Source organism: Strix aluco, chromosome 3 (assembly GCF_031877795.1).
Source record: "Strix aluco isolate bStrAlu1 chromosome 3, bStrAlu1.hap1, whole genome shotgun sequence".
NCBI lineage: Eukaryota > Metazoa > Chordata > Aves > Strigiformes > Strigidae > Strix > Strix aluco.
The window spans coordinates 132654902-132675823 of record NC_133933.1 but is presented as its reverse complement, the minus strand read 5'-3'; the positions used below and the strand labels follow the sequence as shown (position 1 = coordinate 132675823).

The following is a 20922-nucleotide window of genomic DNA, read 5'->3' as shown; positions in this document are numbered from 1 at the left end:
CCCAGGACTGAAAGGGGCTACAGGAAAGGGGGGAGGGACTCTTGATCAGGGGGGGAGGGATAGGACGAGGGGGAATGGTTTTAAACTGACAGAGGGGAGATTTAGATGAGAACTAAGGAAGAAATTCTTCCCTGTGAGGGTGGTGAGGCCCTGGCACAGGTTGCCCAGAGAAGCTGTGGCTGCCCCCTCCCTGGAAGGGTTCAAGGCCAGGTTGGACGGGGCTTTGGGCAACCTGGGCTAGTGGAAGGTGGCCCTGCCCGGGGCAGGGGGTGGCACTGGGTGGGCTTTAAGGTCCCTTCCACCCAAACAATCCTGTGATTTGATAATTCTATGAAATTAGACAGTTTCCTACGGGTGAAAGATGAGATTCCACGATGGTCATGGTGAGAAAAATTATCTAACCTGTTTGGAAGGATGTTAATCAGTTCATGTAAGGGATTTTGTAACCCAGTGAAGCAAAAGGGCGGGAACGGACACAAACTGATCCCTTCCTACCTGATGTTTTCCCCCGTGTGTATCTGTGCGTATGGGCATGCCCACGTACTCGTGTACTTTCAGAAGGTTTCGGAGAACACTAAATACATTTCTCCCTATTTGCCAACGGAGGCCAAATACCTTTGATTGGAACATCACTGCCCGCAGGAAGCAGCGTTCCTGTACCCGTCCCTGCTCCTAACACTAACCGTGCAGCGCTCTGCAGCCGGGTCACATAGGTGGCTATCAGCGCGTGCTCGTCAGCTAACGGGCTGGCAGCGTCCAGGTTGCACTGGAACCTAGTAGCAACGAAGGCAAAAGAGAGCAAACAAAACATAACGTAAATACAAAGCAAATAATGAATGAATGTTAATGAAACAAACGGTTAAAAATTAAAACAAACAGATGAGCAATTAAAAATGTAAATAGGCTTCCGTGAGTGACATGAAAAAGGTACCTTCTGTGGTTAAAGATTAAAACACGGATCAGAGAAATATTTGGGTACCTAAATATGGGATGAATGCAGCTGTGGGCGTCCCTGTGCCTGCTGCCGCTGGGAGAGCGGGACTGCCCCGAGCAACCCCCTCAGCAGCATCAGGCGGCCTCCGCCCACCCGCAGCAGTGACATCTCCAGCAGGACCCGTGGGCCCTGTGGCCACTGAGCCCCCCCAGCACTGAGCCCCCCCTGCATCAAGCCCCCCAGCACCGCCGTGGCGCGGGGCTGACCGCAGAGCTCACCCTCCTGCCGCCGCACGGCTCCCCCAATACCCCAGACTGTGCCGGGTTGCTGTTATTACCGTGTCTAAATTCAGCACTGAAAGCGCCCAGTCTCTTCTCTTCCTCTCATAATAAAGCCCCACCAAATAATAATTTGAGGAGAGTGATAAAAAAATTAAAAAATTAGTGGTCAGCACCAACAGAACTACCTTCTAACAGGGACTCATTAAATTATGTAATATTTTTTCATTTTGAGGACTCAAAAAAATAAAGCTACTATAGCTTTGAATATTTCTATGACTAGAGATTGAATGCAAGAAATATCCATCAGAAGTAACCTCAGAATCCCAGAATCATTCAGGTTGGAAAAGCCCCTCGGGATCATCGAGTCCAACCCTCAGCCCGACTCTACAAAGTTCTCCCCTACCCCACATCCCCCAACAGCTCATCCAAACGGCCCTTAAACACACCCAGGGATGGGGACTCCACCCCCTCCCTGGGCAGCCTATTCCACTCTCTGACCACTCTTTCTCTGAAAAATTTTCTCCTCATGTCCAGTCTGAACCTCCCCTGTTGCAGTTTAAAGCCGTTCCCTCTTGTTCTGTCACTAATTCCCTGGGAGAAGAGACCAGCACCAACCTCTCTACAAATCCACATAAATATTTGTCTATATGGTCCAATTAAAATGTGCTGGTTTCTACCACGTTTGCAACAGCAACACCGCAAAACCCCTGAGAGAATCCAGCAAAATGGTTCTTTTTTTCATCCCTAGCATTGCCCACAAAGGCAGCAACGTTTTCTTCTCCAACAGAGCCACACACCAGCGCTGCCACGCCAGGTCCCCCCGTGCCCGCGGGAGGTTTTGCCTACAGGACTCGGGTCTGCGGTTCCACCGCGTGAAATGGTGCCCGTGTGGAGAAAGCGTCTCTGTCTACTGGGAGATGAAAAGTCCTGGGCAGATAGGAGATGGTTGGACTAGATGATCTTCAAGGTTCCTTTCCAACCTAGTTGATTCTGTGATTCTGTGATTCTGAGATCAGACTGCTACCTAAAAACTGATTCTTGAACACAGATCACTGTTATTTTAGCATAATACGCATTCCTGAAGTACAAGTGTACAAGAAATTCTATTTTTTATTCCTCTGTCAGGTATTCAAGCTGCTCTTTCAACTTACGAACAGCCGTTAATTCCTTCTCCACACATGTCCAGGAAGTATTTGTTTCAGAAGCTTTTATAAACACGGCATTTATTGCTTTCAGCATCGATATAGTGATACTATGAAAACAGAATTCACATTTTTCAGACATACAAACTCTTTTCTTCTGTGCTATGTGCAGCAACATGTCAGAGAAGTCTGCCAGAAGCAGAATAAGACCTTATAAAAAAGCAGCAAAATGGAATTACCCACGTCAACCCCTCCGGGCAACGAGCAACCTTTGTAATAATGGGTTTGTAATAAGAGAGAGACTTAACATTAACCACTGCGCAGAAGAATTTTAAGCAATCTACACTTCGTGAAGCCTGACTACTGGCAAGTGCTGAAAAGCTTTATTTTCGATATGCTTTATAGCAGGCACATTGCTGCAACCACAACAATTAAGATTCCAAGACCTTTTTCATTATAACTCATTACACATGCTCTTTTGAAAAGGAAAAAGCCCAGCAGAAATGACCACATTTTAAACTCGAAATGGCAAGAGCTTTAACAATGATTAGCATTCCTGGTTTTGGAAGAAAAATGAGTTAGATTAAATTAACGTGAGTCTGAACGCTGTTCCTAGCACGTCTCGGATTTTCCACTCACGTTTCTTGCCTGGTGGCACCCCAGCCCCCTCCAGAACATCGCTCAGCAGCCTCCGAAAAGCACAAAATGCAGAATTAAGGTACATGCTGCCAGCCTCCTCCCAGGATGGCACTAAGACAGTGGGAATCCCCTGCAGGTATTCTGGCTGCTTTGCTATTTTAGGTGCAACTCTGTGGAATAATGGAAAGAGTAAAGGTACGGTCAGACCAGGTTTTTGACTAGAGGAGAGCTGGAGGAAGAGGGTCACGGGGAGGGAAGCCCACTGCTCCTGGTGGAATCTGTCACCAAAAGTAGATGCATCCTGGGGAGAACCCATCGCTGTGTTCGGCAGGCTCTGCCAGCTCCTGTCGAGGAGAATATCTAAGTGTAGTGGGCAGGAGAAAGCGCAGAGCTTAGCGGCATTCTGCGGCTCGCACCGGGGTACTGTAAAAATCTTGTAGGTATGTGTGTTGCTATCACAGAGAGAAAGAAGTATTAAAATATAAAAGCTAGCGTAGGTAATCCTGACCTGCAGAGCTCACATAAACACAAGCTTTGTGGATCAAAATAAAGCATTAAGCTTGTATCCACTGTCCTCGTGCCTTCTCAGCTGCACGTGCCGCTCTATTGCCAAAGGCAGAGCGTGTCCGTTCCCCAAAGCAGAGCCATCAGGGCAGTGCTGCCTCATTATCCAAAGAAAGCAGAATTTAAGTTATGCTGACACGTACCTTTACCTCTCATTTCCAAAGGACTTGCCTTTTACTGAATTCAGCTGCTCTGGGAAAGCCGGAGATCACTACGGACAGGCTTAATTCTGTGTAAACTTTGTCAGTATAAAACCCACGGCATGTTTGTGCAGCAATTAGTGCTCATTCTGAGCAGCTGGAGGATGTAAATTCACAGCTGAGCAGCAGTGGACGGCAAAAGGTAGAAGCAATACATGACAGCGTTATGACAGGACAGGAAAAGAAACCACAAACCTACCTGTATCTTAAAAATTTATGTCACATTGGCCTCAGAAAAGGTGCCGAATTGTTTGGGACGTCCCTCTGCTTCCCCATCCCACCCAGCAACACTCTCGGCTGCACGTAACCAAACCCGCAGCATCACCAGCCCAACTCCTCGCGTTTTCTGGCATCTCCACGACATCGCTGAGCCTGAACCGCTCCTGGTGCCGTCTGCTGCCGCCTGCTCCGCTGCACACACGGGGCTTCACTCGAGGGACGCTCACGCTCTGGGAACACTGAGTAAGGTGTGTGCTGGGCTGAGGATCGCCTGGGCTGAGCTGGGATCGCCTGGGCTGAGCCAGGAATGGCCTGGGTTCAGCTGGGGATCACCTGGGCTGAGCTGGGATCACCTGGGTTAAGCCTGGAACGGCCTGGGTTCAGCTGGGGATCTCCTGGGCTGAGCCAGGATCACTTGGGCTGAGCTGGGATCACTTGGGCTGAGCCAGAATCACCTGGGTTCAAGCTGGGTATCACCTGGGTGAAGCTGGGATCGCCTGGGCTGAGCTGGGATTGCCTGGGGTCAGCCAAGCATTGGCTGGGCTGAGTTGAGATTGCCTGGGTTGAGCCAGGGATTGCCTGGACTGAGCCTGGGGTGGCCTGGGTTCAGCTGGGGATCTCCTGGTGTGAGCCGGGATCACTTGGGCTGAGCTGGGGATCACCTGGGCTGAGCTGGGGATCTCCCGGACTGAGCCAGGATCACCTGGGCTGAGCCTGAGATGGCCTGGGCTCAGCTGAGGATCTCCTGGGCTGAGCTGGGATCACCTGGGCTGAGCTGGGGATCGCCTGGGCATCATACACTGTAATTCTGTATTAGCTTGCTTTCAGATGTTTAAATGTTTATAACCCTTAACCTCTACATTTCTGGTGTTTTGGGGTTTAAGTGTAGGCACTCTGTATTTTGGAAGGCCATTCGATACCCTCGGTTAGCACTGAATTAAAACTCTTCTGAGGCTTTTCATTTCTTTGGATGAGAAAAAGCCCCGTAATGTCTCCGTTCACAGAGCCCAGCTCCATCCTTCATCACCGGCTCGTTTTGGAACGCCACCTCACCAGAGCCGAGCTTCGCCCCGCCCCGCCGCACCACGCGCCCGTGACACAGCTCTTGGTCACCAGTCGCCGCGTCACAGCTCCCAAGGACACTCTCACAATCACATGTGTTGGCTACAACAAATTCTCCTCCCTCGCCTTGATAAATGCAGTTCTGACCCTCTCTTCTCTCTTTTTTCCCAGTGAATCACTTACACGTCAAGAGGCAGTTCTGAAGTAGCCCAAGCCAATTGTGAATTTGGACAGAATTTGCTAAATAATTCTAAGCAAAACAAAAATAACAAAAACTTGTGAATCGCTTCTCCATATTGCTCCGGCCATATTGCTAGTGAACTTGATGTGGATGTTCAACTCCTCTTGAAGCAGTTTCATCTAACACACTTGGATATACTCTTTAAATTAACGAAAATCAGACTGGCTCTACGGCTTGCTTATTTAACTTACTAGAACTGTGACACGGGAAGGACCTCTGGAGGTCTCCAGCCCAGGCCTCTCCTCAAACGGGGATCAAACGGATGAGAGAGCAGATGTTTTCCTAAACCGTTCTTCGGCACTGTACCGCAGTACCGCATAACTGCTCTGAAACGGATCTGCAGAACTTAACAAACCTCGAGACCTTTGATTTCCACCACTCATCTGAAACCTCCACTGCTGAGAACTGAATCTGGTGCTTCTCCTCCCCACTCCCCAGGTGGATGCGGAGTCCTCTCATCAATCCCTTGCCCACGGGGACCTCTGTAAGAGCTCTGCCAAAGCGGGAGACTTGCCTTCTCCAGAAGGTCAAGTTCTCAATGCCATCAGCTGCTTCTGGACTTGCGATTCGTCTACAACCTTCTTAGTTAGCATCTGCTGTCCAAAAGTCAAGACCACATCAGGTGGAAGCCACTGAATCACTGTCTGAGCTGCCCTAGACCTGAGCTGCCCTAGACCTGGTGCTCCTCTTACTACAAACCCCAACCACATTATCATCTCCTTGTCGTGGGAACTTTGTGGATTTGCGTTCAGCTTCTAATCCACTACAATTCCCCAGACACTTCGTAGCAATAGGCCCATCTAGTTGGTCATTCTCCACTTCTTATTCATGCATTTTATTTTATTTTCTGTTGCTCAAAGCTGCCTTCATTAATTTCGTCTTATTGATCTACAGGACCATTCTGAATTAGAGGCTTGCCCTCTGGAGAATCATCAAATCGCAGACTGGTTTGGGTGGGAATGGACATTAAAGCCCACCCAGTGCCACCCCCCTGCCCCGGGCAGGGCCACCTTCCACTAGCCCAGGTTGCCCAAAGCCCCGTCCAAGCTGGCCTTGAACCCTTCCAGGGAGGGGGCAGCCACAGCTGCTCTGGGCGACCTGTGCCAGGGCCTCACCCCCGGCACAGTGAAGAATTTCTTCCTTACACCTCATCTGAATCTCCCCTCTTCCAGTTTAAAACCGCCCCCCCTCGTCCTAAAGCCACTCCCTTGTCCTGTCCCCAGGACCTCCCTTGCACAGTGTCAGGGTGACATTTACATACGCCTGTTCCCTGTTTCATCATTCAAGCTGCCAAGACATAAACTGAGTAACACTGAGCTGGGAACAGACCCCGTGGGATCCCACCTGACACGTGCTCCCTCTTTGGTAGGAAAATATTGATATTTTCTTTCTCTGACTGCAATTTTTCAACTGGTGTTGCACCCACATAACAGCAGTTCCAACCAGTCCACATTTACCTAGTTTATTTATGAAAATACCATATGGGATAGTGTCAAAAGCTTTATGAGTCAATACATTCTAAATTAGTGCTTCCCCCTCCTTCACGAAGCCACCCACCCAGGCAGAACCACCCAATTTCCATTCTTTGACATGACTTGTTCTCCACATAGATATGTCAGCTATTTTTATTCCCTACCCCTCTACGTGGGTACAGACTGATTGTTTTATAACGTGTTCAGGAATCTGAAGGTATCCCTTCGACTTTCAGGCACGTATTTCAGCAAAAATACTTCTTTATATAGCCTGAGAACAGAAAAACAGCAATGTCATCTCTTGACACCACAACCACAATGCCACCCCCTCTCCTTTCTCCTTTTTTTTTTTTTTTTTTTTTTTTTTTTATGAGTAAAACATAAGTGGCTCAGTTCCTTGCCTGTACAGAAAAAGGCCGACAGGCAGCAGTGCTGGCTGCTGGGGACAGGGACATTTTGGGGTGCTTCTGCTGCAGATGCAGCCACAGCTGTATTTTCACCTCTCTGAAACCACCTTGAAAACCTGAAGTCTGGGAAAGTTCACTGTTGAAAAAACACCTTTACAAAGTTACTTTCTCTTTATCCTGCACCTTGAGTCATATCTACATCTTCCAAGAAAGTTTTCAGACGTCTCCCAGAATCACACCTGGCCCTTAACGTGGCCTGAATTTGGACAGTGGTCAAACACACTGCTGAGGGCTCATTTTGTCCTGCTTTTTAAAAAAATGAAGATATCCCTGGTAGAGAAACTCAGAACTATGCTATAACCACAGAATCTTTTCATTTTCAGAAGATGGTATCAAGGACAAAATACCTCCTCCCCCCCCAGCTAGCCACATGCTGGGACTGAATTCTTCAAAGCAGCATTAAAATGTAATTTTGTAGTATGTTCCCCACACTTTTCATATGACAACAGCCACCATATGCAAAACCAGGTTACACCGTGCAAAGCAATAGTCAAAAGACAGCAAGAAATAATGTTAACCATGCTCCTCCTGGGGGAAGAAGGGAACCAATATTAAGTGGGAAGAGAAAAACGAGGTCAGAGGAATCTGCACAGAGCTGCAGGAGGCTCCTCCACGTCCTGCTTCTCTCAGGGGTGATGGGTGAAGGTTTGGGTCTGGGTGCTCAGTCATGCCTGGGGCTTGAACACAGAAGTGCACGTCAGTGAGGACGGGCTTTGAAGGGTTTGTTGGCTCCTGCCCCGAATTTTACACACTAAGACTTGGCTCTGCAGCTTTATGAGCAACTCAATAAATTACTAAGGTATTTAAATGATGTTTTTGGTGTCTTAACTTAATTTCTGTTCTGAAAATCTACCAGGAAAGCCAAGTAAAACAGACAATTTATTTTAAATCCTGTAATTTACAGCAAGAAACCCCTGCAAATTTCTATTATTCTGGCTCAGAACTTTGTAAATCTTTACAAAATTGCATGCTGCTGCTCTGGCTACTGAGACGGGAAAGAGCATTTGAAAGAGCTGCCAGGATATAATCTCGAGGGGTCTCTTGTTTTCTGTCGCATTACTTTCCCCCATGATTGATTTAAATAGATGTTAAGGTCAAAAAGGATAATTACCACCATTCTCTGCATAATACAGACAATGAAATTTAGCACAGTAATTTCTGAATCAAAGCCATGCCTCTGACCGACCTGCAGCACTCTGTTCAGACAGTGATGCAATCTGGCTTAAAGATTTAAAGTCGTGGGGAAGCCACCACATTCCTTGAACACTCTAAACAACCTTTTCATTTCTTCAGACTCCTTCCTCCAGCTATCACATGCAGGAAAGATGATGGGGCCTATAACTAGGCTGAAAATCACACATTATTATTATACAGGGAAATGTAATGCAGTCCAAGAGCAGCAGCACAGGGGATGGGCATCATTAAAGCAGGGAATACAGGATAAAACCATGATCTTGTAACACTTGGATTTAAAGCAGATAGAGGACAGGGAGGGATGAAGAGCCAGCAAAGTGGCTGCGAGAGGACAGCAGTGATAAAAACCATTTGAGTGTGTACGCTGCTGTTCAGTTACTTTGAAAAAATCAACGTCTTAATCAGGAAATTTGTACCAAACACATGGAAGAACATGTGGAAACATAAAAACAGACAACTTGAACAGAAATGAAAGTCTCAGCATCGCCATGTCACCAGCAGGTCGAGGGAGGGGATGGGCCTTGCCCTCTGCTCCCACCCCGGGAGGGCTGGGCCCAGCACTCCCCAGTGCCGGGGGACAGGGACAGACTGGAGAGAGCCCAGCGAGGGGCCACCGAGGCGCTGAAGGACTGGGGCATCTCTGCTGTGGGGAGAGGCTGAGGGAGCTGGGACTGCTCAGCCCGGAGCAGGGAAGGCTCAGGGTGGTGAATCCCTGTCTATAGACACCCGCAGGGAGGGAGTGAAGAGGGAGCCCGGCTCTGCCAGTGGTGCCACGGGCACAAAATCAGAAATTCCACCCAAATACAAATGCCCCATTTTTTTTTTACTATTTTTTTACTATCAAACACTGGCACAGGTTGCCCAGAGAGCCTGCAGAGATATTAAAAACCCAACTAGACATGGTCCTGGGCAACCTCCTCTGGCTGGCCCTGCTTGAGCAGGGGTGGACAAGATGATCTCAAGAGGCCCCTTCCAACCTCAACAAGTCACAGTGTTTGTGACTTTGTAATATGAGCATTGGGGTGAACTAGGCTGACAAATCTCAGAGCAGACAGATCAGGTAGCTAGGGAAAGAAAAAAAAAAAAGTGTAGGCAAAATGGAGTGAAAAAGAACTGAAGGAGAAACTAAGTGTTTGAATGTGGTGAGAAAGGTGATAGAGAGCAAAGCCAAAGCCTGAGAGGACCCGCAGGGTGCTGCTGCGGGACAGGCTGGCTCCCCACTCCCTTCCCTTCCGGCTCTGCTGTGCCCAACAATCCTGTCACAGCAGTTGGACTGCAACAAAGTCATTGGAAAACCCATCATGGACCCGGGGGAGGAACAACTGGAACGAATGAGAAATGTTACTTCAGCGGCAGCATCTAAGATAAACTGAAGCAGCTCTACTGGAGAAAGGGAAAAACTCCAGAAGAGGTGAAAGCAGCTGATGTGAGAAGTGCTGTAAAGGCAGAGCAAGCTTTCAGAACAGAGCTAGCGTAGACGATACCACCAAAGCAGCGCCAGGGTTCAGCAGAGCTGTTCCTGCATCTCCCCGTGCCAGCCGCAGCCCCGCGAGGCACTGGCTGACGCAGGACGGGTCTGCACACCCTGCACACCCCTGCCAACAGCAAGAGAGAAACATCTTTCACACCTAGCTTCCCAAACCAGGATTTCTTTTCTATTTTATTCACATATTTTCCTCTTGATCTTGAATCTTATAGCCACTTAAGAGCGGTGTGTAAATGTCCCCACTATTCCCCTTGCAGATGCTTTCTGACTGTTTTTTCCTCCCCATCAAACTCTCCCACCCTCTCACCTAATGCACCTTCCTCCTAGCCCACATCCCACAGACTCACAATTACACCCAGAGGATCTTAAACCACAGGTTAAAAACAAATACCTAAAGGCATCAAGATATCAGCTTAAATAATAAGTCCTGAAACACAGATTTTTCTGTTTGAAATCATTAGGCTGGTTTGTTTTGCTGACCCTTGTCCTCACCCTTCCTTCCTCCTTGCTGTCCCTTTCTCTTTCATCTTGTTGTAAAGCACTGTCACATCTTCACTGAGCAAGGTTACGTGTGAGCTGGGATCTTCCTTGTCTCTAAGCAAAGAGATATTTTTATCCCTTTTCTAGAAGCAAAGCCTATTTTGGTATTATGTGGGGATATATCAGGTATTATGGTGCAAACACGCCGGACCACCCCAGCTACAATCCAGACAGTGCCAGATGCCACAATCCACCCAGGCTCCTGCTATTGAACTCTCTTCCCCAGAACCTTCTTGTGGCTGAAACTACGGCTAAAATGGATCTTGGATCTCTTGAGGTCACACAGGTCTAAGAAGCAGAATATAAGAAAACAAATATACTCCACCTGTGTCAAAGAAAAATGGCAGAGCGGACAAGAACAGTTTCAGTCCCTTTCAGGTGGAATTGGTGACTGGGCAGCTGGAAATAAATGTCAGAGAGATGGATGTGGACATGGGAACAAAGGAGAAAAAAGGCACATTGGAAATTGTCAGAAGATAAATTAAGCTAGCTAAGCAAATAAAAATCACTCTGGGTTACAGAACTTAAAAAAAACCCCAAGGGACAGCATCAATGACACAGATATGAAAAACATCAATGCAGAGCTGAAGGCAGAGGAAAGTTTCTGGAGGTCTGATCAAAAAGCTGGAAAGTTGTGCGTACATTGGCAAACCCAGGGAGGGACAGAACTCAGGGGGTAATCAAAGGGACTGGAGACAGCAAAGTTACACAAGGACAAACACAAATACAGGCAGGAGGAGTCTGAGGGACTAGGAAGAGCAGATAACCCGTGACATGAGGGGCAGAAGACTGAGAAAACATCCAAGTTAGAGTTAGTGGAAATAAAACCTCTCAGATAGGAAAAAAAGGCGGCTTTGGAATATTGTCTTGGCAGGTGACATCACATTCTTTTCAACTTCCATTCTTAAGCTGCAGATAATTTTCTTTTTAGGCTGTAAGAACATGTTTCATCTGACCAAATGCAATGTCTATAGTCTCCAGGCTCCTTAGCTGTAGAAATCAGAAAAAAAGAATGCAATATTTTGTTGTATTATAGGTAGCAAGTATGATAACTGCTTTTGTAGGCTAGGTTGTTGAAGAGCACTTCTAGTTTAGAGACCCTTCTCAGACCATGGGAGAAAATTTTGCCTCCCTGAACACACATTACTGGAGGCTTCTTAATATGAGCCAGTTATCTGCACTCCCTTTATGGTCTACGGGAAAGAGAACAGGCGTTGCTAGACTGTTCTCATCTGGAGGTGATTCTGAATCAGCTCTGCTCCGTCACACCCCAGAACAGTTTATTTGTCCACATAAACCATGCAGGGAGCCTGCTGCAGCCAGCCCAGCCCTAGACAACGGAGCAGTTTTGGTGATTGTCACTCTTGCACATTTATAGGACCCATAATGGTAACAGAGACGTACACAAGCCTTTTAGGAAAAAAACAGAGAACGATCCATCCATCTTTTCACATACTATAAACACTAACAAGACCGAAATACAATGCATTTAAACTCTAACATGGATCTGCAATGTAAAAGATGCTGCACAGCCTACAGACTGACCACGGCTGCTGGGAAAACAAGTGATGTGAAGGGTATTTAAAGAGGGAAAGCCATGTCATTAACCTAATTGGGGACAGGTTGTCTTTGGGAACAGAATTACTGAAAGAATAGTGCACAGTGACCACAACAGAAAGAAAAAAAAGAATCTATTCCTGAAGTAATTTAAAATAAATTAGCTAAAAGAAATAACGTTTAATGGGCTTGGCTCAGTCCTCCAGAAGAGACAAAATTGTCTCCATTTATTTAGAAAGGCTCATTGGTTGTAAAGATCAGAGAAATACTGGGGTTGGTTGTATCATAGGTAACAATTATAGGCAAGGTTGCATTAAAATTTCCCCTTTGTAAATGTCTCAATAAAGTGCAGAACATCTGTCTCCCACATCTGATGCAACACTAACAAATGTAAACATGCCATTGAACCCATCTGCTTTTTTCCTTTGGAAACTTACATTTTGCAGGATGAAAAATATCAAAATTGTAATGTTACATATGTAAATGTGAAAAAATTCCACAGCTGAGCGTGGCCACAGCTACACTTCTGTTCCCAGAACTCCCTGCTTACTAGAAAAAACTTTTTCTGACCTCATTCTGTCTACAGCATTTTAGAGACGACAGAAAGCTCCTGCCTCGTGCAAAATATAGTTATTGAAATGGTGGGATCTGAAGAGTTCATTGCCCCTCTGGATATTTTCCCACTGAAAACAGAGGAGGAGGAGGAGGCTGGAAACGATAGAAGTTCCTCTGAGCGATGTGCGTGGACTGAAGAGAGTGTTCATGAGGGCTCCTTTGGTTGGTTTGTTTTTCACTTTTTAGTTCACAAAAAAAGTGAGCTCAGGCATTAAAATCCTGTTCTTTCAGCTCAGTCTTATTTCTAACGAAACAGTTGCCAAAGGGAGGTTATTTTCATGTTTTTAACAGCAGGGAATCACAGAAAGAGGTTTCCATCCTGCCCAGCTGCTGGATGCTGGTGCTCACCGTGTCCTGGGAGAGCGAGAAGCTCCGCAGGGCAGCTGGGCCCCTTCCTGCCTTTTGGCAGCCCTTGTGCAACGACTGGATGCAACTGTCACAACAATCACAACCACAGAATCACAGGATGGTTTGGGCTGGAAGGGACCTTACAGCCCATCCAGTCCCACCCCCTGCCCCAGGCAGGGACACCTTCCACTAGCCCAGGTTGCCCAAAGCCCCGTCCAACCTGGCCTTGAACCCTTCCAGGGAGGGGGCAGCCACAGCTTCTCTGGGCGACCTGTGCCAGGGCCTCACCCCCCTCACAGGGAACAATTTCTGCCTTACATCTAAGATAGATCTTCCCTCTTTCAGTTTAAAACCGTTCCCCCTCGTCCTATCCCTCCCCCCCCCCGATCAAGAGTCCCTCCCCCCTTTCCTGTAGCCCCTTTCAGTCCTGGGAGGCCGCTCTAAGGTCTCCCCGGAGCCTTGTCTTCTCCAGTTGAACCCCCCCAACTCTCTCAGCCTGTCCTCACAGGGGGGTGCTCCAGCCCCCCGAGCATCTTCGTGGCCTCCTCTGGCCCCGCTCGAGCAGGTCCGTGTCCTTCTGCTGTTGGTGCCCCCAGAGCTGGACCCAGCACTGCAGGGGGGTCTCCCGAGAGCGCAGAGGGGGAGAATCCCCCCCTCGCCCTGCTGCCCACAGCCTTTCCTCCCCAGGTAGACCCTGGACTGAGGGCTGCCTACTCTGCCTCCAGGAGCCACATCCATGCCTCGGTTTCTCGAGGCCAGAGCTGTCAAGCACAAGTTAAAGAAGTCTCTCATTCTCCCACAGCAAGAGTTACTAATTTCAGCCTCTCTTCCACAAGTGGTAACACATTTTCCGGACGCATGTTGGCTTTACTTTTTTGGTGGAGGTCAGTATGGAGGAGCTGTGGCACACAGCCAAGCTCTGCAGTAGCTCTGGTCGCAGAGAAGCCCGGGGGTGAAGTGGATGCCTCCTGGAGAGACCCACACCCTCCGTGTGTGCATCTGCGACCAGCAGATTAAAACTGCAATGAGGCCAGTTTTCACAAATAATTTAGTGCAATTCACAATTATGACTAAATTCCTTCCCTTGTTAAAAACATGATTAGGAAGCACACAAAAAAGGCTTTTCAAATTGTATACATTAATCAGTATGGGCTTCCACTGAAGTTCTGTTTAGCTGTGGATGGCTATATCTAGCCAGACTGCTATATCTACATCTACATCTATATCTACATCTATATCTATATCTACATCTATATCTATAGGCAGCCCCATGAACAGCAACTTCCTCATAGTATGTAGATGCAATTAAAAACTTGCAGCAGCAGTTCTCTTTTTCCAACAAAATCATGAGCAAGTGTCCACTTACTATTCGTTCCAACTTGGCCTTCAAATAAATTGATCCATATTTGCTCCATCTTTCGGGGAAAGAAAGCAAAGCAAACCAAAAAACCTTGCTCTTGGATTAGTCCACTGGTGCAAGATGGAATATATTAGCATGAAGGAGGAAAGTTTGATGAAGAAATAAACAAGTGTAAAATGCTCTTCAGAATGGCAAGGATTTAGGCAGGATCCTACCTTTTGTTCATACTATAATATCACTATCACAGAAATAAAACATATTTATAGCAAATGCCATTGTGCTTTGCTGATGCCATTTCATCTTTTTTCAGCACTAAGGACATTCAAAGACAGGTTGAGCCATATCCTTCCTGTTTTCAGGATGAATTTTCCATCCACACACAAGCAAACATGTACCTTCTAACGTTTCCATCCATCATTTATTCCAGGTATATAAAACACAGTCAATTTTAGGGACAAATTCGGCTTTCAGAAAGAAGCCACGCTGCTGAAAAGTGGCCAGTTTGAACAGCTTCGGCACATTAAAATGCGGCTCCGAACCCCACTCAGCTCACACAAAGCAACCTCAGCCACCCTGCTATCTTTATTTCATGCTGCCAAGATGTGACAGTGCCTCCAGCTAGGGAAACGAGGCCCTTAATTTTAGTCAGTGATGATCTTTTACATCATGGATTAACCTAGAGCAACAGTAACTGTAATAAATCTTGGGGAAAACACTGTAATCAGACATATGTGAACTGACAAAATAGAAATATAAGAAATTTTCAAAGGGGGAAAAACCCGTTTCTCCTGCCTTACCTCACTCTATTATTAACTGCTGACACCTGTACATCTTCCAGGTTTAAAGAAATGGAGGCTACAAAGATGAGACAGACAAGTGCATCTGTGCCCCTGACAAACTAGATGATAGATGAACTAATAATGCTTCAACAATACGGTGGTTCAGACTGAAATGCTCAAAATACTCGGAAATATTACACCTTATATGGATGGGCCTGTGCTGAGACAAATACAGAGCTTCTTTCAAGCCGAGGCAAGAGCCAAGTATTTTAGCTTTTGTGCTTACCCCTAAATCCAGAGATCCTGCACCCATCCAGTCTGACTGGCCGCATGCAGAGCTTACGCAGGAGTTATGGACCTTGAAATGCCCTTCTGTGCAAGGCTAAGAACCCACTGCCACTGGACGTATTTCCATATATATTTCCATATATAAATGTGTGCAGCCTAGCAATCAAACCACATCTCTACCCTCCTTAATAAACTAAACAGCTAATGCTCCTTTAGCACCACGTTCCCAGCTTTTAGACACTTCTACAGCTCTCTTTTCATTAATTTTGCAGTGTTCCCATATTATTTTGAAATATGTATACTTGACCTGAGCCAAGGTTTTAGCAGTATCAAGTAAAACCTGGAAAGCAGCATTTCTTTGGTTTGTGTAGACACGGCCTGATTAAGATAATCTACGCTTCTTTACAAGTACTTTTCGGGGTAGTTCAACCCTGTCATGCCAGCAGGGAAGCCTCCCAGAGACGGAAACAGCTGCAATCTGGAATGGCTTTCGCTGATCGCTCCTTGTAGAACCTCAGCTGAACAAACAGGAGCTCTGATGAAGACTCACATTTCTCATTATCGTGTGATTAAAAACAAACCAACCTTGATTAGACTCGGGCAGGTGTACGTAGCCACTACAACCAGATGCAAAGAACAAAGGCACCGAGCGGAGTCGGAATGACACCTTTTGGGAGATGTGTTTGGGTCCCGCTGCGAGCCTCAGGTATATCCCCAGGGGCTTGTTGCGTGGTTATGGAGAAGGAAACGTTCTGCAAGAGCCTGAGGAGCTGGAATGATGGAGGCAAACGTTACTACCTGAACCTGAGGCAGCCTGTCCGTTCCCCCTGGGTCCGGGAAAAGATAAATACCCCATTCCTCAGTTGGAAAAAGCAAGGATAGAGAGAAGAAGCCTCCTCCCATGAACTCTTTCAGAAGCTGCTAGATGAAGTAACCTTTTCTAACAGCAGTCTGGAAGTGGGATCCTTGAAGAGGGATGAGCCAGGACCTTGGCAGGAGGTGGGTACTCATACGGGTATGGTGATCACAGATGATGACATCTACCATGTATGTGCTGCCTGTGAGCTCTCATGATGCCTGACTAAAGATGATGCTTGAAAGTAAGATGATTGCTGGCTTTCTAAGGACTGGTTCTGGCCTGGTCTAGTGTCATTCCACACTTCTGCAAATGTCTCGCCTCTCAGGAAGAGCAAACCGTAGATAAAGGATGACACAAAGAACATTCTGTGGAATCAGGTTGTTTCTTTGGTGTTTATTCCATGTTTATTCCAGCTTCTTTTCTTACCCTTTGCTGGGGAGGTAAGGTATATGTGCTATAGGGGTCTTCATCCCGAGTTACCTCAGTGTAGCCTTTGAATCACTGAGGGCATGGCTTATGGGTCAGAGTACAGAAAAGTTCTGTGGTTTTAAATGGGAAGTCATCTTTAGTTACTTGCATGTTTTTCAAAATCCAAGCTGCTTGCCATCAACTGGTACATTGTTCATTAGTAACTGTGACCAATGATTGTCCCCAAAGGCTGAAGTAGCCTATCTTGGCATTTTTGTTACCATCTGGTCCTTTTTTATGCTCTCCCTCAGCTCCCTTCTACAGATGTATGAGACCTGAGTTAGCAAATAACTGATTCTCAAGAGGAACTTTTTAAGCAAGTCCTGGTAGTTGACAATTTCGGGGTGCGCAGAGGCAGATGACATGTCATGTGTCCAAACAGGTCTGAATTCTCAATGTCTTTATTTCTGAATTATCTTTGGTCTACCTGATCTTGTCTTGGACGACAGACAGCAACAGAGTCCTTGCTCCTTTATAAATACAAAAATGCTCTAAGGCAAAGGGTGTTGCTGATTCTAAAGCTGTTGCTGATTGCATCACGTCCTCATTAGTCAAAATACAAATCTGGGTAGCACTGTGGAAAAGCTATTTATGTTTCCCTTGATCATTGCAGTTTCTATATCCAGTATTTCTGGGATTCTTGTGATCAAATCCAGATCTATGCACATCCTTGCCCAGCTCAGAGAAGAGAAAGATTTCTTTAGTTGTGTGCCTTTGGGACAGTTCCTGCTCACAAGAGGTATGCAGATCCCTGCAACTCACACAGGCAGAAGAATATAGAACTGGAACATCAAAGTGGGCTCAGATTTGACTATTAGGTGCAATTCTGGCCATCCCACATCAAAAAGAAACACTGAAAGGAGAAGAGTACTGATAAGGACAACAAGCATGGTCTGAGTTACAGATTACCTTCTGTGCAAGGAACAATTAAGCAGACAAGGACTCTTAGGCTAGAAGTGGGTGGGGTATGAACAGCCTTCAATAGCATGAAGAAGGTGAACAGGTGAATGTTACAATAAAAACAGAAGAGTTTTCTTAAACGGGTCATAATTGAATTGTAGAACTCACTTGTGGATGCTGGATTTATGAACCAGTGGCCTCTAGATATTCTGCAAATCAGGAAGTAAACTGATGAATGGAGTGCTGCAAGATGGGAGCCAGTGCAAAAACCAAGAGAAAAATTTGGCTTCCTGACTTGACTTGATGACTTACTGCTTATAATCTTACCTAAGCATCTGCTACGTGTCATCACGGGTGACAGGAGACAGTATCAGCATGAATTCTTGTACCCTTAAACCGCTGTCAATGTAGAGCTTTCATCATAATCTAATTAGTGTTTACCTTCAACACTACTTTCCCTGCTAATACCTACTTACCCTAAGCTGTTGATTTTGTTTCCCTTCATTATCGCGTATAAAAATGCTGTTCCACTATTCTTTATCTCAGCAGTGTAGCATAAGGTCTGTGTGGCCAAGAAAACGAGTAGAAGGCTCAGGTGGTAATAGCCAGCCCTCCTCTTTATTTTGGATTAGTGCTTGATTTGGTATTTTCCTAGCATTTGCTGTGGCATCCCCCTTCTCAGATGAAGGGAATATGTAGGCTAGACCCTGCCCACAAAGGAACAAAAGCACAGCTGGCAGATAATGTGAAAGATGTATCCTGAATGAGTTTCTAGATGTTGACATGAAAAAAAAATGTCCTTAGGTAAAAAGTACTTTAGGATCAATACTGGTGCTTGGCAATAAAGCCAATACTGGTATCTTTCCTTTGCTCTTTTAGTAATAAAGAATTTGTTCCTGTGTGCTTGAACTAAATGGGCAACTGAAAAGTGTATCTGGGGAGGATTGCTTCACCTCCTCCGTCGGAGACCGTCCTCCAGAATGTTCAGTGCCAAGCTTATTTTTGCATGAGTCTGTCTCCTGGTATTTGGCAAGGCAAGAAACACAAGGTACTTGCTGTGGATAATCCTGACTCAAGTTTCACTGTTCTCATCTTCCAGATCAGCCATGATTTTTCTAGATAACACAGTAGACACAATCTGAGAAAGAAAGAAATCTCTGAATGGAAAGGCGCAGAGGAATGAATGGTTCCTGGGACTATGTCAGCCCATGAGACAAAAAGGCACCTATCACGCCCACTGACCAGCACAGAAACTCATCACATACTGGAAAGAGGTGAAACGCTGGTGAGCCAGGATGGTAATTATGAAAATAATTAAAAATATTACCCACATGACAGGATGGCATCAGGAAGTGCTCCCTACCAGACACGTGAGACGGTCCTGATGAGTGTAGAATTAAGAGATTTTTTAAATGTGAATTAACCAGTTTGGATGAAGAAAATGGGTAAAGGGGGTTAAACAAAGAAGTAGAAACTAAGGAACTAGGTGATCACTACCCACATTAACAGTTGCTCCGGAGTCACAACCGACAGAGGGTTGTACCATCCCATTCTGTAAGACCTTTTACGCAAGAGGATGAAGAGGCTGCAGGAGAACCTGGCAGACGTTGCTACTCAGGAGGTTTCAAGCTGCACACAGAGGACAAACATGCCTAAAGCAGGATCTGCTCTGACAGAGATTTGAAGACGACTGTTGTCTGCACTACAGTGAACAAACTTGGACCCCAAACAGAGGTTAAAAGCAGAGACAATGAAAAGACCTTGCCCACAAGGTTGCTTGCAACCCAATAAGTGAGAAGATGTTACGGGTCATGTTGCTTAAGGACTGCCTTCATGAATCCTCTGTAAAGCACTGGCTTTGGGAGTCATCTGCTCTCTCAGTCTCTTCACTTCTAATTCAGCAAAAGGTGTATTTCATAGAATTGTAGAACAGCCCGGGTTGGAAGCGACCTCACAAGATCATCTGGTCCAACCTTTCACGGGAAAGGGACCCTAGATAAGATTATCTAACACCTTGCCCAACTGCAACTCGAAACCCTTCAGTGATGGGGACTCCAGCACATCCCATATCTGAAGTCACACAGTGTACTGCACGTTGTGTAGCGTTTGTGGACACTACATGGGATGATTTACAGAGAGATCTTGAAATACTTTTAACATAGCCCGTTCAAACCTGCACACATAACTGACTTATTTTGTCAAGAAAAGTAGAAGGAAAGTACGTGGATCTTTGCTTAGTTCTGTCTGAAGGGCTGCTGCTGAAGCTGAGGGATCTGGCTTGGCCCTTGAGTACCACCTCGTCACTAAAATAGTGACAGTTCAGTTTCTCATTCCCTGCAGGGAACGTTTATTCCTTCACAGGTTTGGACAAGTGAAGTCTCCAGCAAACCACCTTGCTATGCACCCTAACATATCTTCACAAGAAAGAAAAGCACAAATACATGATTCAGCTAGTTTTTTGCATGTTTACATACATACATCCATACAATAATTTACATATCACAGAATCACAGAATCATTCAGGTTGGAAAAGCCCCTTGGGATCATCGAGTCCAACCCTCAGCCCGACTCTACAAAGTTCTCCCCTACACCACATCCCCCAACAGCTCATCCAAACGGCCCTTAAACACACCCAGGGATGGGGACTCCACCCCCTCCCTGGGCAGCCTATTCCACTCTCTGACCACTCTTGCTGGGAAACATTTTCTCCTCATGTCCAGTCTGAACCTCCCCTGTTGCAGTTTAAAGCCGTTCCCTCTTGTTCTGTCACTAATTCCCTGGGAGAAGAGACCAGCACCAACCTCTCTACAATGTCCTTTCAGGGAGCTGTAGAGAGTGATGAGGTCTCCCCTCAGCCTTCTCCTCCTCACACTGAACAGTCCCAGCTCCTTCCATCGCTCCTCACAGGATTTATTCTCCAGGCCCTTCCCCAGCCTCGTTGCCCTCCTCTGCACTCGCTCCAGCCCCTCGAGATCTCTCTCGGATTGAGGTGCCCAAAACTGGACACAACACTCCAGGTGTGGCCTCACCAGTGCAGAGCACAGGGGGACTATCACCTCCCTGCTTCTGCTGGTCACACTATTTCTAACACAAGCCAGGATGCCGTTGGCTTTCTTGGCCACCTGGGCACACTGCTGGCTCCTGTTCAGCTGCTTGTCAATGAGAACCCCCAGATCCTTTTCTTCCAGATATATAACACTAAGTAAATGTAAACCCAAATTCAACTCAAACCTAAAGGTCTCTAGTGGACATGGGCAACTCCAGAGAACTTTGACCACTGTCTTTGGCGTGGAGGACAGGCGTGAGC

The 20922-nt window shown here is 46.5% G+C and overlaps 1 protein-coding gene across 14 annotated transcripts in view; it reads right to left on the bottom strand.

Moving 5' to 3' along the window:
- DTNB (dystrobrevin beta) overlaps nt 1-20922 on the bottom strand; it is a 218174-nt gene that overhangs the window by 91095 nt on the left and 106157 nt on the right. For 11 of the 14 annotated variants that reach the window (XR_012622719.1, XM_074820417.1, XM_074820418.1 and 8 more), the window contains one exon: nt 684-773. The exons of the other annotated variants lie outside the window; for them this stretch is intronic. Coding sequence is in view for 10 of the 11 variants with exons in the window: in XM_074820417.1 (XP_074676518.1) it covers nt 684-773 (90 nt within the window). In the remaining variant the exon portion in view is untranslated. The remainder of the gene's footprint in view (nt 1-683; nt 774-20922) is intronic. 14 annotated transcript variants of the gene reach the window in all.